General features: G+C 39.2%; 2 protein-coding genes across 5 annotated transcripts in view; one reads left to right on the top strand and one right to left on the bottom strand.

The window, feature by feature from the left end:
• The window catches only part of LOC106874800 (pyruvate dehydrogenase (acetyl-transferring) kinase, mitochondrial-like), a 94,165-nt gene that overhangs the window by 64,419 nt on the left and 1,857 nt on the right, over nt 1-27,889 (bottom strand). The window contains exon 1 of one of the 4 annotated variants that reach the window (XM_089364057.1): nt 834-1,330. The exons of 2 other annotated variants lie outside the window; for them this stretch is intronic. In XM_089364057.1, the coding sequence (XP_089220183.1) occupies nt 834-981 (148 nt within the window). In that variant the 5' untranslated portion in view covers nt 982-1,330. Of the gene's footprint in view, nt 1-833; nt 1,331-27,889 lie in introns of those variants that run through there. One more of the 4 variants, XM_089364056.1, reaches the window with a different exon arrangement.
• LOC106874798 (uncharacterized) overlaps nt 554-27,889 on the top strand; it is a 123,323-nt gene continuing 95,987 nt past the window's right edge. The window contains exon 1 of the mRNA XM_052973967.2: nt 554-692. The gene's annotated coding sequence lies outside the window, so the exon portion shown is untranslated. The remainder of the gene's footprint in view (nt 693-27,889) is intronic.

Raw genomic sequence — 27,889 nt, 5'->3', positions numbered from 1 at the left:
ATATACACGGAGTATATAAACACAGATACATAATTTATAAACACACACACATACCATATAAGCAGAAATAGGGCTACATAGACATGTTTATCTAAACTAGCACATGCTATATCATTCACATAATAACGAGCAATGCATGAGGGCTACAACACAACGCCTTGCGCTTAAAAACATTAGTCAGGGCCATTGCCAACGAGGTAAAACTTCAGCAGCGCACCGATTTCTGTCGTGTATTTAGCACCAACCCACAGAACACAATAATATATATTGCTCCAGCATAGTCGCAGTCTAATAAATGAAACCAGTTCAAGATAAAAGATCTATTTATCTATCTATTACTTGTTTCAGTCATTGCATTGCGGCCACGCTGGAGTATCGCCTTGAAAGGTTTAGTCGGACAAATCGAGGCCAGTTCTATCCTTTCGATCTCTTCTGCCGAACCTCTAAGGAAACGCAAACAAACCAACACCGGTTTTCAAGCGGTGGTGTGGACACACACAAATACATAGCTTTCGGTTACCGTCTACCAAATCCACTCATAAGGCATTGGTCGGTCAGGGGGTCTGTGGTAGAAGATAATTTGCCCAAGGTGCCGTGCAGTGGGACTGAACCTTGAACCGTGTGGCTGGGAAGCAATCTTTTTTACACACGAACACACACACCACCCACTCGGAATCTACACCAGCTGAAAGGTATTTGTGAAAAATTTTCATTAAAAAACAAAATCGTGGGGTGCCGCACACTTGTGTGTGTACGTGTTTGCGTGTATGTGTGTGTAATACAGTTTCTTTTTTTTTTTTTTTTTTTTTTCAAAGACAAAGAATTCTCGTTACCTCCAAATTCCATAAACTTCTCCAAAGACAGCGGGGACGGATTAAAAGATGCATATTTCTCAAAGACGGGATCAAAGTCGACGAATTTTTTACTCTTTACGGCGGCAATACGCCGGGCATATGTGAACAGAATCCGTGTTAGCTTCATTTTCTTTTCGTTCTTCTTACAAAGCAACAAACCTTGCTGTTATTATTGTTTATATTATTATTATTATTAAAGGTGCCGGTGGCACTGTTGTTGGTGGTAGTGGTGGTGATGGTGGTGGTAGTAAGGTTTTTCTTCTTACCCCTTACCTTTTACAGGTGGGTTTGTTTGTTTTTCTTTTTTCTTTCATCCGATCATCTTCTCGGTCTGACAGCAGCAGCCTCTCTTTCATTCGCTCATTCGATCTCTTTCTCTCTATCTCTCATTCGCTCACTTTGTTCCTATTTATCTCTTTCTCTCAGCCCATTCACTTCTTCACTACCTATCTACAATAAACCACAACAAACTATCTGATTATATATATATACATATATATATATATATTATATGATCTTTATCAAAGTACCTGCCTAATCTATTCGTCTGCTTGCATGTCTGTTTGTTTATCTCTCTGTTCTAATTAACAAGGCAGGTATATAATTAATGGTATTCCAATTCAAAAACGAGCCCAAGTGTTCAGCAGCGGTGACCAACCAGCTTCGGGAAAACCCAGCTGATTCGACTAAATAATAAGACGTATTTTAAAAGGGAGTAAAACCAGAAACAATGTACGAATAGAAATATCAAAATGAAAACAATATGTTCATGTATCTGTTTGCGTGTGTGTGTGATAACCCACTCCTAAGAAAACAATTATTTATTTATTATTATTATTATTGTTGTTATTATTATTATTATTTTCCTCTAGTCTTAAGAGGGACGATGTTTTTTGCTGTTGGTCCGTTCACCTGAGTTTTTTGGGGTCTTTTTTTTTGTGTGTTAACCTCTGACCTAGTTAAATGAATAAATAAGATAAAATGTTGTTTTGTGACTAACGAATGAATTATTTTGGTCTGGAATAATTTGGTTTTTGTTATGAGAAGGTTAAGGTGAACGAGGGAAAGGATCCCACAGTCAAAGAGGTGTGGTTGCTAAAAAAGACGAACTTCCTAGGAGGCCTGGCATGAACGAGTGAAATAAAAAGATTGTTTTTTTCTTTTCGGTGAATTAATTCCTGAAAGGTGGTAACAGCTAACAATGATGAAATTTGGTCGGGAGAAAAAATAAATAAATAATAAATAATTAACTAATTAAATTATAAAGTCAACAACAATCAAACAAACTCCAACACATAAACACAGTACAAACCCTTACTCTATCTTACACACACGTACACACACACACACATACACACACCCGCTGTGTCTTTTTCTTATTTTAGACACACAGACACCTCTGTTTTTTTTTGTTTTTTTTTTTTCCTTATCTCTTCACACCTGGACGAAAAAAAAAAGGTAAACAGCCAAAGCGAAAATCCTCCGTCTAAGTGCGAACTCACTGTCTCAAGGTCCAGCAGGGCCCTTTTTTTTTTGTTTTTTCTGTTTGTTCGGTTGAGGTAGCAGTAGAAGAAAACAGTGATAGCTCTTTTGTTGTTGTTGTTGTTGTTATCACCCCTTTTCTTTTCTAGCGAGTTTCTTTAAAGGAAAGTAGACTTCAATGTGACAAGACAGAGCTTTTTGTACTAAAATATATCTCGGACACCCCACCTCACCTCACCTATTAGCCACCCTCACCACCTTGGCGGTGGCGGTGGAGATCGCTTCCTGCATCATCATCATCATCATCATAAACACACCACCGCTGACATCATCATCATCATTATTATTACAAACAACACGCCACCGCTGGCATCATATAAGGAAGGCACCACCACTATCATCATCATCATACCACAACACACCACCGCTACCACCATCTGAATGGTTGCCAACGCTGCTGTCAATACACACCACCGCTGCCGCACCATCTCCAACCACCACCACCACCACCACCGCTGACACTGCAGACACCACACCAACAACAACAACAACAGCGACGACACCCAACCACGTTCATTCTTACAACACCACCACCACCACCATCATCATCATCACCTACCATTCTCATGTTTACGCCAGAACACCTCCTCCACTGCCATCCCACCGCCGCCGCCACACCACCCAACTACATTCATCGTTACACCTCCACCGCCACGATACCACACCTACCATCATCATCGTCACTGCTGTTATCAAACACCACAATCGCTGTCATCATCCGCCTCCTCCTCATCATCATCATCCTCCATCTTCATGCTTACACAACACGGCACAACACCACCACCATCACCACAGCCCTACCTTCATCTTTACACCACCACTACCACCGTCACCATCACTTACAATACCCCCTCCACCTTGCCAACTGAGATTCTCACACCACACCTCTACTACTACTACTACTACTACTGCTGCCACCGCCACCACCGCTTTCATGCTTGCCAATGTTACTATCAACAACACAGCTACTACCACCACCATCACCACTACAACAACCACCTATACTATCTCTTGTAACAGCTGACATTGTTGCCATCGTTCTCTCTCCTACCTTCCCTGCATGGCGTTATTACTTGATACTACAACCTTCACCATCACCACACACACACTACATCCTATACCAATCACACCGACAGAACAATTGGCAACTTCCTCGTCACCACCAACAACGTCTGTAACACGAACCAACTAGGGAGCTTCTTCGTGGTCACTCGATCTGCTAGAAACAGTAGTCGAAGCTTCCTCAAATAATCCCCTCTCCCCTCCTCCTCATACGGTCATAGAAAAAGTACACGTTGGAGATAAAGTGGCCCCGACTTCCTTGCGCAAACTAAAAAGGCGAGATGGTCACAGCTGGAATGCTTTTCATCACTTTATCGGGTTAAACAATTCTGCAACACAAAGAACACAACGGAGAATCCTCGACGCCAGTGATTTTCAATCAGGGTCCCCCTATGACTCTTTTGGGTCCATTTAAGATTTTGTTGTTAAAATATTTTAGGAATATAGAATATTTTAAGGCTTTTTTTTGTTGTTGGGGGTTTATACCACTGGCACTCCGTCGGTTACGACGACGAGTGTTCCAGTCAACCCGATCAACTGAACAACCTGCTCGTGGAATTAACGTGCAAGTGGCTGAGCACTCCACAGACAAGAGTAACCTTAACGTAGTTCTCGAGGAGATTCAGCATGACGAAGAATGCAATAAGACTTCCCCCATTCAATGACAGGTACAACTAATTTTTGCCAGCTGAGCGAACTGGGGCAAAGTGAAATAAGGTGTTTTGCTCAAAGGCACAACGCGCCGCCGGGAATCGAACTCACGACTTCGCGAACTTGAGCCGAACACCCCTAACTACTAAGCCACGCGCCTTCACTAGCGGTGCTCCAGCATGACAGCAGTCAAATGACTGACACATGTAAAAGAGTAAATAAATAAATGAATATATATATATATATATTTCTCTCTCCGTCTTCTTTTCTCGTTCTTTTTCTATTCACCCCTTCCCCCCCCCCCTCAATCCTTTCTGTGGAAGAGCGTAGGCTCGAAACGTAAAAGACTTTTCCATTCTTGCCGAGCGTCAAACTAATACCCCTGCTTTTTGTTCCCCCACCTGTCTTCGTCTTTTGTTTTCTGTAAAGTTGAACTATATATATATATATATATATATATATATATATATATATATAAACACCGGTACAGCTGGAAAACTCTGGACCTTCTTCAGAAAGTACATCTCTAAGAATTATCTTACAAATGGCAAGAGTTTATATGCACACAAGTCAATTGCTCCATCAACAATGTGCGCATGTGTTTACACGTTTTATAATAATGTGACGTTTCATATACGTCAGAAGCAGCTTCGCAAACAACAACACCCCTCTTAAAGACTGCATCAAAGTACGCATGTTTCTTCTGTAAGAAAACATCAGCGGGATATGCCATAACTAAGATATTTCAGTTAACACGAGAGCCAAACACAATGGAATGTTTGATATTTAACGAATTAAGGAGCAGGCGTGGCTGTGTGGTAAGAAGTTTGCTTCCCAGCACTATGGTTTCGGGTTCTGTGCCACTGTGTGGCACCCTGGGTCCATGTGTCTCTTATATTCTTTTACTGTGGCCCAGGTACGACTAAAGTCTTGTGAGTGAATTTGGTAGTTGGAAATTGAAAGAAGCCGTCAAAACTTACGTTATGCAAATTAGTAGCCCCAGTTTTCTCTAGCTACTGGGTTTGGTGAGCATATAAACAGATTGGCTGCTTATGTCTCTGGAATTGGTCAAGTTCGCGTAGACGCCTCAGATGAGAATCCAATAAGATTCGAAAATCGACTGAGGTTGTTCAATTTTTTAATCGACGGCGAAATAGCTAAATTTATCCTGTTTATATATCTATTGTATGTGAATGTGTGTGTCACCACCGTTGCTTGACAAGCGGTGGTGGTTTGTTTATATCCGGGTAACTTAGTAGTTCGGATAAAGTAACCAATACAATGAGTCAGGGCTGTGGAGTCGAAACAAAAAACTTCGACTCCGACTCCTCTTTATATAATTCAAGTGATTGTGGTCTACATATCTCATATCCTTGTACTTTGAGTAGGCCTATATGTAATAATTGATTTATATTAAAGAATAAAGATATTGTGAGTCGGAGTCGGTATAGTTTTGCCGACTCCGACTCCCGCTATCCATTAATTGTTTCCGACTCCGACTCCTCAGCCCTGCAATGAGAAACCGTTAACGTAATCCACCTTAAGGTATGGATGAATTAAATTTAGCTTTAATGTCACCATTCGTATAAACCTCAAGTAGCGATTTAACTCGCAATGTGAACGTATGTGCGCCAAACCACACGTGTACGTATGCTTACATCTTCGTGGCTGTTTGTATGGGTGAGTGTACATGCGTCATACAAGCTACGCGTTAACGGATGTTTATACATCCACATCCGTTAACGGTTATATTTAATACTTTTTTCGCTGTACTGCGTGTTGGTTTTTTCTTTTACATTTGTTATTTTCTTATTGCGCATAATGGATATTATTTATTACTCAGCCAGTTGGCTAATTGCAACCTCAGTTATTTTATCAATAACGGTTTTCCTATATCAGTAACAACGGATTTTGCCTTTGCATGAGTTTGGCAGAGAATACATGCTATTGACGAAGCTCATCGACGCAGAAATGCACATTTAGCATTCTCATCAGCCACTGTCGAACGATTTCCGTCTGTTGTCGATATACTTGCATTTTTAAACACAGCGCGTCCACAAGGGATATTATCGCTGGACGAATACCGCAGTTAATTTGTTTTTTTCGCGATGTGTCTGCATTAAGCATGATATACAGATGGCTGATTGTGGGTGAGAGAGAGAGAGTATGTGTGTGTGTGTGCGTGCACAAAACTCCTTTCTCTGCAACTGAATATTAAGTTCTACAATGTTTTCGTACGTAAAAACCATCGAACTATAGATGTTCGATCTCTCTCTCTCTCTCTCTGATATACATACATACATATATATATATATATATATATATATATATATATATATATATATATATATATATATATATATATGTGTGTGTGTGTGTGTGTATATATATATATATATATATATATATATATATATATATATATATATATATGAGGAAGAATGAAAAGAGATGGACAGACATTCGTATATTTATTTCACGGATTTCTTGCAATAAAGCCCAGAAGATCACGCCACACAACGATGTCTAACTAGTAAAATGCCTCATAACTAATAGCAAGGTTAGTGTAACCATACCTAATGCAGTGCCTACTCCCTCCCTCTTTCTCACCACAATACCTTATATGTACACACACACACACACACACACACACACATATATATATATATGTCATTGTCAGTCCGACAATAGTGATGGCTTGCAACTGTACTCTGGCAATTGGTACAAAGTACAGACAATAGTCATTTGAAAATATGCCATGCATTTCTAAAACCAGATGCACATAATTAGTTGTCATCTTATATACACACATACACAAACACGTATACATACAAATAGAAGCACATAAACGTCTCTCTCTCTCTCTGTATATATATATATATATATATATATATATATATATATAATGTACATACATACACACACGCTTCTCTCTATATATACATATGTGTGTGTGTCTATACACACACACACACACACTTTAATACAGGGGATAGGGAAATATCTTTGGCATCATTTATTCACCATTACAGATGTTTCATTTGTTAATGGGAGTTACAAAACTGTTTTGATATGTAATTACTCTGCAAGAAGTGCATACCTCACACAAATATAATCTCTACATACGGATTGGAGGATGTGCTTGAAGAGGACACAGCTTGGATTTTAACCCAATCTGCATAGTGTATTTGTGTTGTTCATTACTTGTTACTTCAACAATACTTATGTTACAGCCGTCTTCCCAATTACACAAAATTCAAAAGTGTTTAACACTTTCAGTATGTTATATTGATAATATTTACATTATAAAAGGGCTTAAAATTCAAAATCTATTGTCTGTCTGTATGTATGTATGAGTGATTGACTGTTTCTGTCTCCGTTTGTGTTCATTCATTTCTACCGCGTAACTTGTTCGACAAAAAGACGTTTTAAACCAGATTCTAAAAAAAAAAAAAAAAAAGCAATACGAGCTCTATACGATAGGCTTAAACCCTTGAAGGTGGTGCTTCAGCGTGGCCGTATTCCAATGACTGAAGCCAGTTAGAATAGAAGAATTTTTTAAAATATCCTAAGTTATCACTCGAATCCACCAGGAACGTGGCATGGAATAAAAGTAAGGCACCATTTTAACATGTTTCCGGTAGGAAGAATCTATTGAAATTCTCAAAGATTGCCATTAGTAGATATTCTGGAAACTCGAGTTCAAAGCAATGATGCAATGCCATCCACTATTACGGTTTCACATTTCGCCGGCGCGAGACGGAAGCTCTGCCTCAAAAAAGTCTTGAATCCAAATTTGACGAAGTCGGCTTGAAACTCAAACCATCTTTCGGTTTTACAATCATAAATTGCAAGAAAAAAAGAAAATTATCATAAAGAACTGTCATTGATAATTTGGGGGGGGGGGATCAAACTCGTAATCTCCATATTCTTAAATACGTGTGGTATACTTCCCTCCATCACCACCCCCAAACATTTCAAAGAAGGGTTTAAAACAAAAAAACTTGAAGAGGTGGGGATTAAAAATTTGGAAAGTATTTGTGTGTGTGTGTGTGGTAAGTAGCTTGATTACGAATCTTGTGGTTCCGGGTTCAGTCCCACTGCGTGGCACCTTGGGCAAGTGTCTTCTACTATAGCCTCGGGTCGACCAAAGCCTTGTGAGTGGATTTGATAGACGGAAACTGAAAGAGGCCCGTCGCATATATGTACATATATGTATGTGTTTGTGTTTGTCCCCCCAACATCACTTGACAACCGATGCTGGTGTGTTTACGTCCCTGTAACTTAGCGGTTCGGCAAAAAGACCGATAGAATAAGCACTAGGCTTACAAGAATAAGTCCTGGGGTCGATTTGCTCGACTAAAGGCGGTGCTCCAGCATAGCCACAGTCAAATGACTGAAACAAGTAAAAGAGTATAAATAAAGCAGTGGAGTGTTCACCTGTTCGACGCGTCCACCTGGACATTGTACCGAATAGTGGTCAACATATTCACTTTCAGTTTCGTGGGCATAAAACAAAATAATGCCCATTGTAAATGTCGGTTCCTGACTGTAGTCAGAGACAGATGTATTACACGCACAAACACCCTAAGAAATACTAACAAACATACAGAAATCAATCAATCTATCTATTCATTGACATAAACTCAGTAACGAGGGTGGTTATGAAGGAGTGATGTTACAGCTGTGAAATCTTTTTGTAACCGTTTTGTTTCTTTCCAGGTAAACTAACAACTAACTGTTGAGAGTGGAGTAAAACTGGTGTTCTAAATTATAGGTACAATCCATATATACGGCTTCTGCACAGTTTCCGTCAACGCACTTTCATTCATAATGCTTGGGTCGGCCCGTGAACTGTGGTAAAAGTAATTAATTATCAAGATACTTCTCACTGGGATCGATCTTTATTGATTGATTAATAATACCTGCCGCATATCACACATGTCTAAAATACAAGGGGCATATATATACACTAGCGTTTACGTAGCGAAAAGAAGGCATACACACACATAGATAGATAGATAGGTAGATAGATATTTCACGCTATTTAAGATGTTAAGTATTTATAAAACGTCACAACTATGATTGATGTAAGCAACTTTGTGTGTGTTTGTGTGTTTAGTGGTCCAAATCAGATATGCAATCTATGTGGGTATCTTTTCAATACATTGTCTGGTTTTAAAAGACACATCAGACGCCATGATGGATCTAAGATTTAAGTTAAGGGGTTGCCAGACTCCAACCACGAATATATATATATAACATAACAAAAATAGCAACAGCGATAAAATAATGACGTCAATAACAGAGACATCAGCAACCGCAACAACATAAAAAAAAATGACAAACACCAACTAGGGAGCGCGTTGTCATGTTATCGCTGACATGCTAGAAATAACAGTTAAATCTCTCTCAAATCATATTCCGCTGTTTCAAAACGAGGAAAGGACACGTCAAACATTTGTAAAGTTGAGTGATTAAGAAGTTTGCTTTCACAACCATCTTGGTCCCCGGTTCAATCCCAATGCGTGATGTCTAGGGGAAAGCTTTTTGTTTTTGTTTTTGGTTTTTTAACTATAGCCTTGGGCCACTCCTAAGCCTTGTGAGCAAAACTAGGTAGATGGAAATTATGTAGAAGCCTATCGAAGAAAGGATTGTTGTTGTTATTGTTGTTAAAGGCGGCGAGCTGGCAGAATAGGTAGCGTGTCGGACAAATACTTAGCGACATTTCTTCCGGCTTTATGATCTTAGTTCAAATTCAGCCGAGGTTGACATTGCCTTTCATCCTTTCACAGTTGATAAAATAGAATACCAGTTGAGCATTTGGGTCGATGTAATCGACTTAATTTCTCCCTTAAATTTGCCGATTTCAGAGTCCTGTAATACTCTCAACAACAGAGATTACAATTTTGCAGAAAAAAAAGAAATAAAGAAAGGGCAGATTTTTAAACCCCATACCCCGCCCCATCAATTATTCTTTTACTTTTACTTGTTTCCGTGAGCGCTATCTTCTGTCGAACTAATCGACCTTAGAACTTATTCTTTGTAAGCCTAGTACTTATTCTATACGATTCTGTAAAAAGAAGGGTTTCTTTTTCCAAACTTTTAGATTTTTTTTTTATTCCTCCAAAATATCAAAGCAGATTGCTCTACAATAATTTTCACTTTAAATCTGCGGTCATAAATCGTAAAAATACCAGAAGGAAACAAGAAGTAAAAAAACCAAAAAAAAAACCATGTGAATGGTCACCTCTGGAATGGCTTTTTAATCGAAAGATCTGCTCGATCAGAGCTGACCGAGGACTTAAACAACACCAACAACAACGACAATATCAATAACAACAACAAGAAATCGCAGTACAATTAATTGTTATAGTAAATATGACGTGTTGTTTGTTGACATTCAGTATCGGCAGTTAGAAATGATGTTAATATGGCGGGAATCTTATCGTTTTACTAACGTACTCTTAAAACAAGAGGAGTGGAGAGAGGAATAATAGTGTTATGAGAGAGGGGGAGGAGGAGAAAGAGGTTCAAAATGTAGGGCAAACAACCATAGGACAATAAATATTTATGACATAGAAACAGCTGACTCGCACAGCACCAACCATCTCTCCACCGTCATCTGAATTCTTGTTTTATTTTCAGCAGCCAAAAGTTACTACCGCGGTAACTTCGTTTTTCCGTTGCAAGCTTTCTAACTGCGTGCATTTCAATACAAAACAGAATCAACTACCCTCTTTTTCTCCACCCTACCACCCCTCCATTTCTAACCTAAGAAGAATTAGATAGCCACTGTTTGTTTGAAATAATACTCCACCCGAATACACATTGCCTGCCTCCGCTCACCACATACCACCACAACTAACTGAACAAACACACAGGTAAAGACTACGATATCAGAGAAAATTAGCTGCTATTTCTCGCAGATTCAACGTCCACATACAGGCTTTCGCGTTGACAGTCGTTGTTGATGTTGTTTAGAGGGCCTCGCTCACATCAATACACCGGCCCCTGTAGTTTTATTTAGTAACAGCAAACCACACCATACAGAGATCAGAATTGGGTCCGTAGACCTGCGAGGCCCAGGGCAAATCAATGAAATGGACTATACAGTATTTATTTGAAAGCACACCAATCATACGTGGGTTAGAATTGGGCCCGTAGACTCGTGCGGCCTCCGAGCAACTGCCCAGTGAGCCCATACCTTAAAACAGCACTGGTTTAGCCACAGGCCAGCTCATATCCATGATCAAACTCACTGTAGTCTTTTATTTCAGTGTCACTAGATTTTTTTATATATATATAAGTCTACACATTGCCCAGACGACCTTAAACAATAGATTCAGAATTCATCCAAGGCTGCGACCAATTGCTATACGCCCTTTACACAATTCAAGATCACAGCACATTAAATTCACTGCAACACAATTTGTTTTCCTCAACAGGGCCTGTTCTATGTAATATTGTCCCAAAACAAATCAAAGAAGAAAAAAATCTCATCACCTTCAAACAAAACTTGGGCAATTATCTTCAAAGGATACCAGATAAGCCATCTATACCTGGAGACATCTCAGTCAATAACAAACAAATCCCTACTTGAATGGGCCATGATACCACACAACTTGACTTTAAAATGACTTAACAGATCCTATCAGATGGTGCTAGACATGGCCTGGACCTATCTTTGGCCGAAACGTATCTAAGTTATTACATAATTCTTAATATAGGTCTCATCCTTTAAAAGAAACGGTAGGTTAGGGTGTGATTTGAGTGAAGTTTGACAGCTATTTCGAGAAGATCTAGCAACCACGTACAGTTTACTTCAACTCTAGCGACCGTAAACAAATCTCCCTCGTTGGTTCATGTGTAGATATATACATACATAGAAGTAGGCTGTAATTTGAGGGGTGTTTGGTTGCTATTTCTAGCAGGTTTAGCTACATTTAGAGGTCTCCCTCGTTGGACTTATGCATGCATATATATCTATATCTTTGTGTGTATGTATGTTTCTGTGTGCTGACAACTGGTGTTTGCGTTTACGTAACGTAGCGGTTCGGCAAAAGACATCGATAGAATAAGTATGGTATTCAAATTTTTGTTCAGCCTCTTTCCTCCTAATGGCTTTTCTAAGCAATTCTTTTAGTGTCGCAATGTATCGACCACTGTTCATAATTTATACATTCACTCCTCCACAGATATTTGTTCACACCGGACACCAGGTTCCTCTCTGTACAAATTTACTCCGCATACATTCACTTATAGATGTCCCGGGGTTGTGTATCGGCCACATTAACCGAATAACCTGCGAGAAGGGTCATAACACTTCTGCCTCTCGCCTCTATAGATTTATTAAAAAGGAAAAAGCTATATTTAAAGATGATAAAACTCATAGGAAGTTATTTGTTGTGATGCTCACACTTTTCCCGTGAGGTGGGTATGCGGTTCTGTCGCAGCCTTCACGCTTCGCCGTAAACACGTTAAGTGAATTATATAATGAATAAATGAATGAAAGAGATCACACGTGAATGACATCACCATCGCTTTAAAAACTGTTCGTTCTTTCTGAAATGACGACCGGGCGGCAGTAGCAGAGAGCTTAACAAAACAATCATCATCCGTCGCCATCAACAACAGTAACGGAACACCTGTAAAACTTCGTCACAATTACACCGCTACCTCCTCCTCTATCACCACTGCAACAACAATATTAACTCCACTACAATAACAACAGCACCATTACTGCCAATACCACCACCATCACCAACAACAACACATCGTGATAGAGTCAATTGTTGTCCTTAAAAATGCACACGCACTATCATATTCGCTTTTACTGTTTTCATTGTACTTTATAACCTGGTCACTGCGTGAAGTTATACACACCAGCCACTAAACACGGTCTGTTATATACACTAGCAACTACGCACAATGTGGCGTACACATCAGTTAACATATACAGTGTCTGTCATACACAATAGTTAACACGGAGTCTGTTATACACACGAATTAACACGGAGTCTGTCAAACATACCGGTTAACACGGTCTGTCAAACACACTAGTTAACACAGGGTCTATCATACACACCAATTAATAGTCTGTCATACACACTTGTTAACACAGAGGCTGTCAAACACACCAGTTAACAGTGTCGTACACACCACTTAACAGTCTGTCATACACACTAGTTAACACGGAGTCTGTCAAACACACTAGTTAACACAGAGTCTGGCATGCACACCAATTAACACAGTCTGTCATACACACTAATTAACACTGAGTCTGTCATATACATCAGTTAACAGTCTATTATACACACCAGATAACAGAGGGTCTGTTATATAAATTAGTCTACATAGTCTGTTGTACACATCAGTCGCCACACGCCCGTTATACACACCAAACCCCATACACAAGCTTTTGTATAACATTCACCATACAGACACAATTTGCTACATGCATACACACGCCACACCAAAATATTACACACACTTACATATACTCACATACACACAAATGCATCACATGCACATTTGCACGTGCACGCTGACTTACGTAACGAACTCTAGTAGTCGTCTCCCTTATAAAGATGAGGCAGGGGTGTGTGTACAAAGTGAGGAGAGGTAAGAGTACAGGTGAGAACTGGCGTTTCGAGCCTACGTCACTACCTCCCCCTCCACTACAGTGTCCTTCCACATATCTTGACCCAGATTTGTTGACATTGAGAGTCAATATGTACAATAGCGTACCAGAGGTATAATATCGACATCCTGGTGTTGTCATCGAACAGATTTATGATCAAAGGCGTTCCGGCTCTGACCATCCCATCTTTTTATAAGTAAGTATAATGTGAGACTACGTCGTTCAATGTATTCGTTATTTACGATACTACGGTATAATTTGGAAGAGGGGATCGGGTGCTATTTCTAGCAGGATGAGAACCATGTAGAAGCTTTCTTTTGTTTGAGGGAAGGGGGTAATATTTAAGAAGTGTATCCTTCTTTGTTGATGGTGGTGATTGTGGTATGTTTAAGACTGTGAAGTTAGTGATATTTTGTCGATTTTTGCTCATGGTCAGTAATGATCAAACATACTCAACAAAGATGAGATGGTCACGGTGGGAACGCCTTTTGAATCATAACTCATATCATGACCATCTTTGTTCGTTTGTTTGTTTTGTTTTTCAGACGGTGTATCTACAATCACAATATCCAAGGTGCCCCTTTCATCAGCCAGGCGAATGTAATCTGAAGAACATTTAGCTGTTATTTCTAGCAGGTCAAACAAACACTTAATGATTCTCAACTAATACTCTATGATTTACTCCCAGGCGTAGGAGTGGCTGTGTGGTAAGTGGCTTGCTAACGAACCACATGGTTCCGGGTTCAGTCCCACTGCGTGGCACCTTGGGCAAGTGTCTTCTACTATAGCCTCGGGCCGACCAAAGCCTTTTGAGTGGATTTGGTAGATGGAAACTGAAAGAAGCCCGTCGTATATATGTATATGTATGTGTGTGTATATGTTTGTGTGTCTGTTTGTCCCCCCAACATTGCTTGACAACCGATGCTGGTGTGTTTACGTCCCCGTAACTTTCTAGTAATTTTATGATTCCAATATTTACGGTGGAGACGTAAAGTCGAATAAAATGATTTAACTTGATTTTTATTTTTCCATATATTATTCTTGAAAACCGACATATAATCAAGAACGACTTAAATCGAAACAACTTAAGCTGAGATATGCCTGCATATCAAACATACTGTGGTGGCTGTATTTCTCTACAGGTCATGTATTCTGGAAAATAAAGAAATGTTTCAAGATGTTTTTGTTTCTGTAGGTATCAAGTCATCTGGAAATTAGCCAGTCAACTGATGTCTGAAGATGTATCAAATGTGATGTGATACTTTAATTACTGTGGGTTTCAAGTCATCTGGAAAGTAGCCAGTGAAGTGATGTGGATGCTTCAAGATGTTCAAATAGCATGTGTTATTTTCATTTGTTACAGGTAAACACACCAGTATTTTCTCGAATGACCTCATTTAAGTTTGGTAAATTTGCAATATTTTCGTGAGGAACTCCTCTTGGTGCCCATAAACCCAGCTTTGTCCTGCTGTGCTCACATCTTTTCACTTGCTCCAACAATGGCAAAGGATTTTTCTCTGAAGCTGCTTGTTGGTGTCATTAAGACAGGTGAATAAATACAGCAGAGAGGTGTGCTAAAAAGGCAATAAACTTTAGAGCAGCAAACTATTCCCACCAATTTTAATTCCAGACACAAAGAAAAATATGTTTCTTAGAACAAAGCTAGCCATGACACATTTTCTGTATCCTTATGTTTCCAAAGGGAGAGATAAGCACCTCCACCCAGCAAAGCCAGCATCCAGAGACTAGTTTCAGAGTCATCAGTCTGGAGTAGCATTGCTTGCTACCTGTCGATGCCTATTCGTCTTTGAACATATATATATTTCAAGTGAAATACATTCACTGATTTCAAAAATAGAAATATTACATTTGTAAATCTCTCAGAGATTTATACTGTAGCAGCACAATAAAATGATGGTATGTTGTCAACTTAATATGACAGTCCCATGAAAGGGAAGAATGCTACTGCTATGTGGTTGTGAAACTAACTTCTTAGCCACACAGCCAAGTTCACCTTGGGGCCAAACCAAACAGTAGTGAAATTTAGCAACATTGCAGTTGCACAAAAATGTCTTGTTGGATTAAATCTGATCTCTTCAAAAGGTTGTTGACAAACAGGAGTTTTACTAATTGTGTCAATAAATTGTAGTTACAAAGACGAATGTCTTGAATATTCTTATTTTCTTTTTGCTTTTTTACTTACATTTGTTCAAGGTACGAAATTTCATCACCCTTGCTACAAGATTTAATCAGCTTCTCACCAATGTCACCGTGTTTCTTTGCCTTTACTATTTGCAGTGCTACGTGACAGGAAGCTTTAAGTGTTTGGGTAGATATGGGAATGTTGGATGAATGTGTAAATCCACATTGTAGCATTGCAAGCAAAGGGTGCGGGTCATGAGAAAATGAAATTTATTAAATAGATTCCCTCCTACAACTGCAGGTTTAACAGGAAAATGTAATTTTTTTATCTCCAGCTCTTATCAGGCAACTAAAAGGTAAAGACACATTAAAAAGCTAAAAGGCAATGTGCATGTGTGTGTGTTCTTTTACTTGTTTCAGTCATTTGATTGTGGACATGCTGGAGCACTGCTTTAGTTGAAAAAATCAACACCAGGACTTATTCTATCAGTCTCTTGTGCCGAACGACTAAGTTACAGAGACGTAAACACACTAACATAGGTTCTCAAGCGATGGTTGGTAGGGGGGGGGGACAAACACAGATAACACAGACAAACAAACACACACACATATGTATGTATGTATATATATATATATATATATATAGGAATTGAACCCAGTCTAGCAATCGTGAGTACAACAACCTAACTACTAGGCTATATACACTCTCTCTCACACACACACACACACATATATATATATATATATATATATATATAAAGAGAGGGAGAGAGAGAGAGAGAGAAAGAAAGAGAGCCTCACAATGTGTCACAAGTCCATTATGGGCATCTCTGCTATTCTCGGTATTCTTTTATTCTTTTAATTGTTTCAGTCATTTGACTGCGGCCATGCTGGAGCACCACCTTTCAGGCGAGCAAATCGACCCCAGGACTTATTCTTTGTAAGCCTAGTACTTATTCTATCGGTCTCTTTTTGCCGAACCGCTAAGTCACGGGGACGTAAACACATCAGCATCGGTTGTCAAGCGGTGTTGCGGGGACAAACACACATATATATATAAATTTTGGGGGAGGGGTTCAGTCGATTAAATCGATCCCAAAAGGATGAAAGGCAAAGTATTCATGATGGCAAGCTGACAGAATCGTTAGCATGCTGGACATAATAATGCTTAGCGGCATTTGATTCAGCTTCATGTTCTAAGTTCAAATTCAGCTGTAGCTGAATTTGCCTCTCATCCTTTCGAGGTCGATAAAATAAGTACCAGTGGTAAACTGGGGTCAATGTAATCAACTTGCCTCCTTCTCCAATCTTACTGGCATTGAGCCACAATTTGAAATTATTATTATTAGTATTATTATTATTATTATTATTATTATTAATATTCGTGTTCTTGGCCAACCACTTCATTTCAAGTTGCTCTGCGTTCATTTCAACAATCTACATGCGGCACGTCTGTACCGGCAATGTCAACTTGATGGAGGGAGCGAGATAATGTGTAGCACACACATTTGATCGCCATAACACAAATCATTCATGCAGATTGTTCAGCAAACACTGAACACTCAAATGTCGCCTTCAACAAGAGCCCATCATCATCATCATCATCATTGTTCGTCTTGACATTCTGCATTCAAATTCCACCGAGGTCAACTTTGCCTTTCATCCTTTCAGAGTTGACAAAATAAGGACCATTTGAGCACTGGGGGGCTCAATGCAATCAATTTGCTCCCTTCCCCCAGTCTTGCTGGCTTTGTGCCAAAATTTTAAACCATTATTAATCTGGTGTTTCAAACCTAATTTTAACATGAAATTCTGATGGAATGTTTTAATTAAGATCGCTTTAAAACAGAAAATTTGTATAAAAGAGCCAGAAGCGGTCTTGGGCAGGTTAGTATCAGAAGAGTTAAATAGCAAGGAATTCCATGTACGATAAATATTTTAACAAAGAAAATAAAAATAAAAAGATTAACAAACAAAAAGAAACTTGGGGGGGGGGGGGTTCTTTTTTCCAGAACAAATTTTTGTAGCATAATAAATAAGAACAGCTTTGTTTTTATAATACATAAATTTTTAATTAATATCTATGGCGATATCAAAAATAAAGGAATTTAATTATTTTTTTTTTAGGAGGGAATGGGAAGACAAGTGGGGTATGAAAGATTGAGAGATAGTTATGTCTTCCACGTCTTAGAGGAAGTCTGGGAGTACATCAGCCCAGCTTGTGTCTCTCGTTACCATTAGAGGGTATGTTTGGTCAGGAGCTTAAGTTACAGGGGTACAATGATCATTAATAACTGTAGCCTTAAATATACCAGCACCATCACCACTACCACCATCACCACCAACATCAACACCACCAAAGAAGAGGACACAGCAAAATATTACTCTGCTTCCCTCCAAACAAAACAACAAAACAGAAAGACACTACATGGTTACTTGCCCTACTAAAAATAGCAGTCAAATCTCCCTCAACTCACATACTGTCATCTACAGTGAAATCTTGGGTTCAGTCCTACTGCATGGCACCTTGGGCAAGTGTCTTCTACTACAGCCTTGGACTGACCAAAGCCTTCTGAGTGGATTTGGTAGATGGAAACTGAAAGAAGCCCATTGTACACACACACATATATATTCTTTTATAGGTTTTAGCCTAAGGCTGTGGCCATGCTGGGGCACCACCAGTGTTACTGGGGTCGATGTATTCGACTAAAATTCTTCAAGGTGGTGCCCCAGCATGGCCACAGTCTAAAATGGCTGAAATAATTAAACGATAAAAAACACAGGCAATGACAAATGACCAAGACCTTTGGCTGTGCTTGAGTAGAAAGACCCATGAAGCCAAGCGAAATTGTAGTTGTGGCAGATACTGGTGTCGCGCCAGTGGCACATAAAAGCACCCATTACACTCTTGGAGTGGTTGACGTTAGAAAGGACATCATCATCATCGTCGTTTAACGTCCGCTTTCCATGCTAGCATGGGTTGGACGATTTGACTGAGGACTGGTGCAACCGGATGGCAACACCAGGCTCCAATCTGATCTGGCTGAGTTTCTACAGCTGGATGCCCTTCCTAACGCCAACCACTCCGAGAGTGTAGTGGGGTCTTTTACGTGCCACCGGCACGAAGGCCAGTCAGGTGGTACTGGCAACTGCCATCCAGTCATAGAAACCATACCAAATCAGATTGGAGTCTGGTGCAGCCCCTCAGCTTACCAGCCGTGATCAAACTGTCCAACCTACGCCAGCATGGACAACAGACATTAGATGATGATGATGAACCAAATAGTCTAGTCCATGTCTTATTTCTGAAACAGACTAGATGGCCAATAGTGAATGGTCAAGGTATTGTCAACACCCCCAGGATGGTTGAAGTGTTGTCATTGTACAAAACCAGCTGTGATTTTTCTTTTTTTGTCTGAAAAAATAGGCCAAGCAGGTGTATTGTATCTTATACTAGATTAATACAGAGATTTGCAGGTGTGATATAGTTAACCGTTGTCATGGATATTTTTACCCACAAGGAGAAAATTTATCCCTCTTCAAGCCTCACTGACATCCAGGTCTGGTGTGTTTGAGGTGACGGAAGGCTGCTGGTAGTAGTGGTGGGTGGCGCTTGTTTGTTTGTTTATTGTTTTTAATTAATCAAAGGAGGAAGAGGAGGGGGGGATGGTGCCCCTGACCTTTGTAGCCTCCTCTCTCTCTCTCCCCCTTCTCCTCCTCTCATACCTGGTGGTGGGAAAAGCGATAATGGAGAAGTAGTGATTACACAAATGATGGTGGTGGTGATGGTTATGATGTTAATGACAACGGTGATGGTATTAACAGGAGTTAACTGGAGGCAGTGGTGGATGTAGCGATGGTGATAGTAATAAAGGTGATTAATTATAGTAGTGGTAGTGGTGATAGCAGTGGTGTGCTTTGTTACAAGCTTGAAGTGCACTTGAGAAGAGAGTGATATGAGTTGCAATAATGGTGGCGGCAGTGGTAGTTACAATAGCAATAAGGATGTAGTAGTAGTAGTGGTGTTGGTGTTGGTGGTGGTGGTGGTGGAGGTGGAAGAATGTCAATGGTGGTAAATGCTGTTGTTTGGGGGAAAACCTGCAAAAATTTGGTTGTAACTGGTGATGCAGTAGTAGTAGTAGTAGTAGTAGTGATTGTGATGGTAGCGGTGGTGGTGGTGGTAGTAGTTTAGCCCAAGGTCAGCCTTACTTCAGCAGACCTATGATCGATGGCATTCCAGCCGTGACCATCCCGTTTTGGGGTTTTTTTCTTTTTCCTCTGTGTGAGGATTACATCGGATAAATGTAATCCTATGATTACACAATCTGATGTCATGTTGATTTAAAGGAGATTTGGCTGTTATTTCCAGCTTGGTCTGTTGACCACGTAGGCAATGGCTCCTCTCGTTCGTTGGTTAGCAAGTACCAGTAATGGTGGACGTGATTGAATTACTGACGACGAAGGCGACGGTGCCGCTGGCGGCGGCAGTTGTGGTGATGATGATGGTGGTGCTGGTGCTGGTGAATATCGGTCGACTGAGGAAGGGGCGGGGAGAGAATCGGTTACGTCACCACAAACCGCTCGCGTTTCGGGGGGCAGTAAGAGGAGGAGGAGGAGAGAAATAAATAAAGAAGGAGGAGAAAACATGTGTTGATATTAACAGTACAGATGGGTTGATATGCACACACACACACACATGGATATGTACAAATAGCTGCTCAATAAAATATACAGGCACACACACACAAACTACATATTGTGTGTGTGTGTGTGTGCTTACCATAAAGCAAGTCGGTTGTTTAAATTAAGATTAAGGTGTGTGTGTTATATGGAGGGGTGGTTAGAGTGTTGCACTAAAAACCCGGAGACCGTGGTTTCAATTCCTGGGCCGAGCGGCGCGTTGTGTTCTTGAGCCAAACACTTCGTGTTACCCTTACAATGATTTCGACATCTGACGTGTGGCACACAGTGCACCGACCTGTATATAGGCAATGTCGATTTGATGGAAAGACTGAGCATTTGATCACAATAAACGATTCAATCTGTGCAGCTTGTTCAACAAGAAGTAACGGAACCCATATCTGTCGTCAACAAGAGAGTACGCCATGTATGCATGCATATGTGTGTGTGTGTGTGTGTGTGTGTGGTGCAAGCCAGTGAAGCGGGCCCGTTCTTCAATAATAGACCTAGCTAGAAATAGCAGCCAAATCTCCCGTAAATCACAATACTATGCAGTCTTAAAAAGAAATAAAATGTGGTTTGGGGACTCCCTTTTACCCTCACACACATACACACGGGGAATAAAGACAGGATGGTCACGGTTGAAATGCCTTTGGTCATAGGTTTCCTCAAGCAAGGTTAAACTGGGGATAAACTACACCTACTTATACAAACATACTTAGATACACATGCATACATGTGTATTTCGCCTGCACGCGCACGCGCACGAGCCACTTTCACAACAATGATCGATTCAAATTTTGGCACAAGGCAATTTTTAAGAAGAGGCGGCAGTTAGCCGATTACATCGATCTCAAATGGGGCGGAGGTAAAGAATACGCACACCACCCGTTTTCAGCGCAAACCTGACCCTAACCCTAAACCCCGAAAACGGGTGGTGTGCGTATTCTCTACCTCCCCCACTCAAATGGTACTTAATTTTATCAATCCCGAAAGGATGAAATCCAAAGTTGACTTCGGAAGGAACCGAATTCAGAAAGTAAAGAACCAGAAGAAATGCCGCTAAGCATTTTGTCCCATGCTCTAAGAATCCTACCAGCTTCGCGACAATCATGATAATGGTTTCAAATTGTAGCACAAGGCCAGCAATTCTTGCCGGAGTGGGGATTAAGCTGATTACGTCGGCCTTAGTACTTGACTGGTATTTTATTCCACCCGACCTTCCACCGCAGGGGTGAACAACAAAGTTGACCTCGAAAAATAGAAATAAGAAAGAAAAAAAAAAAGAAAAAACTGTAAAAGCTGAAGAATATGAATGATGCGAAATAGTTTCTCTGTATTTGTCCCCCAACATCGCTTGACAACCGATGCTGGTGTGTTTATGTCCCCGTAACTTAGCGGTTCGGCAAAAGAGGCCGATAGAATAAGTACTGGGCTTACAAAGAATAAGTCCTGGGGCCGATTTGCTCGACTAAAGGCGGTGCCCCAGCATGGCCGCAGTCAAATGACTGAAACAAGTAGAAGAATATATGTGTTTGAATGCTTGTACTTGTCTAGTGTCAAAATGAACTAAACGAACTTCTGAAATAAATTCCTGTCGTGATTCGAAACCGTGTCATTTCATTTAGGCGAAGTCATTGCTTGATATAAAGAATCCATTACTGTTGCTTTCATTGTTTTATCAATATCCTTTTATCTTAAGGCGGCGAGCTGGCAGAATCGTTAGCACGCCGGGCGGGCGAAATGCTTAGCTTAGCTTACGTTCTGAGTTCAAATTCCGCCGAGGTCGACTTTGCCTTTCACGCTTTCAGGGTCGATAAATTGAGTACCAGTTGCGAACTGGGGTCGATCCAATCGACTGCCCCCCCTCTCCCAAGATTTCGGGCCTTGTCCTAGAGTAGAAAAAAAAGAAAATTCTTATCTTTTACTTGATTCAGTTATTGGACTGCGGCCATGCTGGGGCACCGCCTAGTCGAATGAATCAACCCAGTAGTTGTTTTTAGGGGGGTTTTTTGGTCTCTTTTGTAAGTCTGGAACTTATTCTATCAGTTCTTTTGCCGAACCGCTAAGTTACAAGGACGAAAACAAACCAACACTGGCTGCCAAGCGGTGTGTTGGAGAGCAAACGCAAATACAAAGCCACACACACATACACACATATGACAAGCTTCTTTCAGTTTCCGTCGACCAAGTCCACTAACAAGTCTTTTGGTTCGTCCGGAGCTATAGTAGAAGAAATGCGCCCAAGGTGCCACGCAATGGGACTGAACCCAGAACCATGTAGTTGAGAAACAAACTTCTTAACACACAGCCACGCCTGCGCCTTCCTCGAGTTTTTTCTTTGTTCTCGCATACATGTTATATAAACTGTGTAGTCATTGCGTACAAGTCACATCTTGTCACTTAACAAAATTACTTCACATATTTGTTTTTATAACTTCAACTATTATTCATGGTGTTTCAATTAAAGGTGACATTTTCCCCAGCAGTAATTGTGAAATTGTTATTGCTTTAATTTTTACTATAATTTTCTTGTTCTCTTTCTTCTTGTGACTTTATTACGTTCATCGTCTTCTCAACGACTCGTGCAACGGAAATTTCCATTGTTTCATGTGAAATAGAAGAAGGAGAGGAAACCAGGAGTTGCAACATAGAAAGTGTGTGTGTGGTGGAGGCAACGGAGTAACTAAAGCCCCCCTCTTCCTCCCCCTTCTCTCTCTCTCTATCTATCTATCCTCTCCGTAGGCGCTCGACGTACTAGAAATAGCAGTTAAATAACCCCTCAAAATAACACTATACGATCTTTAAGACCAAAAATAACACATTGAATAATGTAATCTCCTATATATTCGTTTATCCATTATCTTAGTCATTATACTGCGACCATGCTGGGGCCTTGAAGAGTTTTTTAAGTCGAACGTATCAACAGCAGTAATTTTTTTTTTTTTTTTTTTTAGTCTGTTACTTATTCTATCGGTCTATTTTGCCGAACTGCTAAGTTACAGGGACGTAAACAAACCAACACCGGTTGTCAAGTGGTGGAGGGACAAACACTGACTCATGCGTACACGCACGCGCACACAATTTTTAGGACGGTCTTGTACGTAGTTTCCGTCTAGCAAAGCTACAACAAATAATCCTTCCTACTTTAGGCACAAAGGCTGAAATTTTGGGGAGGAGAGGGTTTAATCGATCACATCGACTCCCAGTATTCAACTGGTACTTATTTCATCGAAAGTCAACCTCGTCAAAGATCTGATCTTAGAACGTAAAGAGCCTGAAAAAATACCGTTAAGCATTTTCACGTCATCACCAAGAAGAAGAAAAAAAGGGACTCTTATAAGGGAGACAACCACCTAGTGTTAACTAGGAAACCCTCATAGATCCAGGATTTCCCAGATTGACATGGGTAAGGGCTCTCTCCTCAAACCCATTCTCCAGCCGACAAGTATATGTTAAAAACAGACACACTTACTCGAGTCATACACTACACTCACGTCTTTCAAGGAAATCAACATGAGGGCAGCAGCTCCCTCTCCAGTAGTACTTAGACAAAAAACCGGGAAGGCTTAGACGAAGAGGAAGATGTCTATATTCATTCCTTAATAGCGCCCACCATACAACCGCTTTCTCCAGAATCACCAGGCAGAAGAAAACTGGCTGGTTTTCCTGGCTAAAGAAGGCAGCGGAACAATATTCACCATGGATTCAGCCCGTCTCGCTGGACTCTTCTTACAAACTACAATAAAACTCCACAGCTCAATGATGCTCAAGCACTGAACGAATGTGTACAAAATAGTTTCGTCCCTACGCAATCATATATTTTGTCAGGGTGACGGCAAAAATAATGTGCATTTAATAATAGTTTCTTATATACATAGGTCCTAGCCCGGAAAATCAGAGGGATGGGAGCAGTTAATCATATCAACCCCAGGACATTTTATCGATCCAGGAAGGATAAAAAACAAAGCTGACTTCGGCAGGACTTGAACTCAGAAGGTAGAGGCATTTTTCTGATGCTTTAATGATTTTGCCAAACAACTCTATAACGTAAATTTAAGAAAACATTAGCAAGCAACTTTCACTTTCGATAATGAGAAAGGCTAAGTATTGTACTTTTTTCACTCTCCAACAATGTTTTCATTTCAAATGATCACCAAAGTCTGTAAAATCTACTTCGTCAACGTTACATATATTTGGTAGGCAGTTGACAAATCTAATTCACAGTCACTAAGAAAAAAGTAACTGTTAGAATCAATGAGGCCTAAAGTACTTTTTAAAGAAATTTTTAAAAGACCAAAAGTAAATTGGACGAGGTTGGGAGTGAGTGTTAAGAAACCAGGAGTGTATGACACAAACAAACTCAAACACTAAGTATTCGGCGAATATTTTGCTACAAGGGTAACCGAGGGAAGAGGGGACATTACAGAGACAAGTTTACAACTACATACATATACACACACTACCGAGTGTGAAGTTACAGAATTGACTCATACACATACATGTGTGGAAATGTGTGTGTGTGTTGTATTTGTCCTCACCACCGTTTGGCAACAGGTGTTGGTGTGTTTACGTCCCCATAAATTAGCGGTTCAGTAAAAGGGACCGATAGAATAAGTACCAGGCTTGAAAATAAGTACTGAGGTCGATTTGTTCAAGGCGGCGCTTCAGCATGCCCACTCAAAAACTACAAAAATCAACCCTTGCATTTGGCTATATTGGTGAGAGGGGTCTAATCGAATACATCGACCACCTCCAGTGCTCAACTGGTACTTATTTTATTGACCCTCGAAAAGCAAAGTCGACTTCGGCGGTATTTGAACTCAGAACCTAAAGCCATTAAACATTTTGTCCGGTGGATTAATAATTCTGCCAGCTCGCCACTTAGGAAAGCGCCATAGTATAAATGTTTTTAACACAAACAATATATTTGTGTTGATCTTTAATCCCAGGTCATCCTTAAACGAGCAGACCTCCCACCAAAAATGTGTTCCAATCGTGACCATTTTGTCTTTTTAAGGGTATCTACCACCAACACCTCAACATCCATTACACCAAGTCTCTTTTCTTCGTTTGAAAGTGTTGTCTAGGGTGATTTCGCTTTGTTTCTAGCACGTAGAGGGATCCTGCTGAGGCTTTCGCGTTCATGTAAATTAATCAAATTGTGGGCATATATATCTACACAAATTTGCCTCCGACTTTGTTTTCTCATAACTTCTAGAAAAATAAATATCTTTTAATGAATTTTACTACAAATTTTACTACAAATACGCTTCAGGTGGTAAAAATTTCGATTATATCGGAATTTGTAGTGAAAAAAAATTGTCCGCAGGTGGGGAGAGGAGTTTCGGAAAATTCACAAGAGTCGGTTTGTTTCCCTGTAACTTTCAGAAAAATGAGTACTTTTTTAGTGAAATCTGCTACAAACACCTTTCAGAGTGTGTAGATTACAATTATATAAGAATCTAATATGAAAAAAATATATATATATAGTGACCACGCATACATACATACATACTGACACATCACAATTTTTTTTCGAAATTTCAAGTTTCATTTTGTAGACATATGTGATCTGTGTATGTGTACAAGTTCACCAATTTTGTTTCATATAAAACTCCGATATATAATCGTAATCTACACAATCTGGAAGATACTTGTTGAAAAATTCATTATAAATTATCAATTTTTCTGAAAGTTATTAAGAAACAAAGCTAACTCGTGTGAATTCTCCGAAATTCCTCTCCTCACTCACGGAATCCCCCCCCCCCCCTTTTTTTTTTACAACAAATTCCGATATAATCGGAATCTACACTATCTGAAGCGTATATGTAGAAAATTTCATTAAAAAATATCCATTTTTATGGAAGTTACGAAGAAACAAAGTCGGTGGGGGGGGGGGCACTTGTGTAAGTGTGTCCAAATTGTGTTTATTCGGTATTTGATAAACCTGTGCTAATCGGACGGTACGAGTTCAAATACGAGGCCAGCGCAAGCGTGTTAAATAAAGAGCGGGCGGCTATGTTTGAACGCCGCCCCTTCTTCAAACACACGCACGCACACATCACATTCACGACACACAGACATAAGGATGGGCATATATGATAATAATATTTATTCGTTCATTCATTCAGCTATTCAATTGCGTGAGAAACAGATATATCTGTTGGTTGACAAACAAACAACACCTATATAACACGGACATTGATTTTCAATACAACTCTTGTGCATCTCTCTCTCTCTCTCTCTACTGCTCCCTGCATGTATGTGTGTGTGTGTGTGTGTGATGCATGTGTTGGAAGTAATTATGTAAACATAATTTGAATCAAGAGGAATTTCGAGTGTAAGTTTTACACACAAAGAAAGCAAAAGGTTAACGACCACTAAAGAGATCACTGTCGTCCGTTTGTGTTACTGTTGTACATAATATATGAAAGTATGCAAATACACATGCATTATATATATTTCAATTCCACCCCCACCCCCACCAAGCAGGCTATTTACATGCTAGAAATATCAGCCAAATCTCACAAAACCAGGGTTAGGTTTACTCTGTGGATCTATATAAAGACCGGGGGTGGGGGGAATCGAAATTTTGAAATTGAGATTTTTTAAATATTTTTTTTCAGAATCGAAATCTCCATAGCCTAAAACGTGGGATTCCGTAAAAAAAAATAATAATAATAAGTGGGGAAAGGTTCAGATTACATATAGTCCATCTGGACCATATATATATATAATTATATATATATATATATATATATATAATTATATTATATATATATATATATATATAATTATATTACATATATATAATTATATTATATATATATATATAATTATATTATATATATATATATATAATTATATTATATATATATATATATAATTATATTATATATATATATAATTATATTATATATATATATACTTATATTATATATATATATAATTATATTATATATATATATAATTATATTATATATATATATAATTATATTATATATATATATATATATAATTATATTATATATATATATATATAATTATATTATATATATATATATATATAATTATATTATATATATATATATATAATTATATTATATATATATATATATAATTACATTATATATATATATATATAATTACATTATATATATATATATATAATTACATATATATATATATATATAATTATATATAATATATACATATATTTAATATATTTATTACAAACAATATTAAACAAGGTAACAAGCATCTTCCTCCCCATATACATGTATACGTGCGTACATACGTACCTACGTGCGTG

Source organism: Octopus bimaculoides, chromosome 16 (genome assembly GCF_046866305.1).
Source record: "Octopus bimaculoides isolate indiv1 chromosome 16, ASM4686630v1, whole genome shotgun sequence".
NCBI classification, from domain to species: Eukaryota; Metazoa; Mollusca; class Cephalopoda; order Octopoda; family Octopodidae; genus Octopus; species Octopus bimaculoides.
This window is presented reverse-complemented; position numbering and strand designations above follow the sequence as displayed.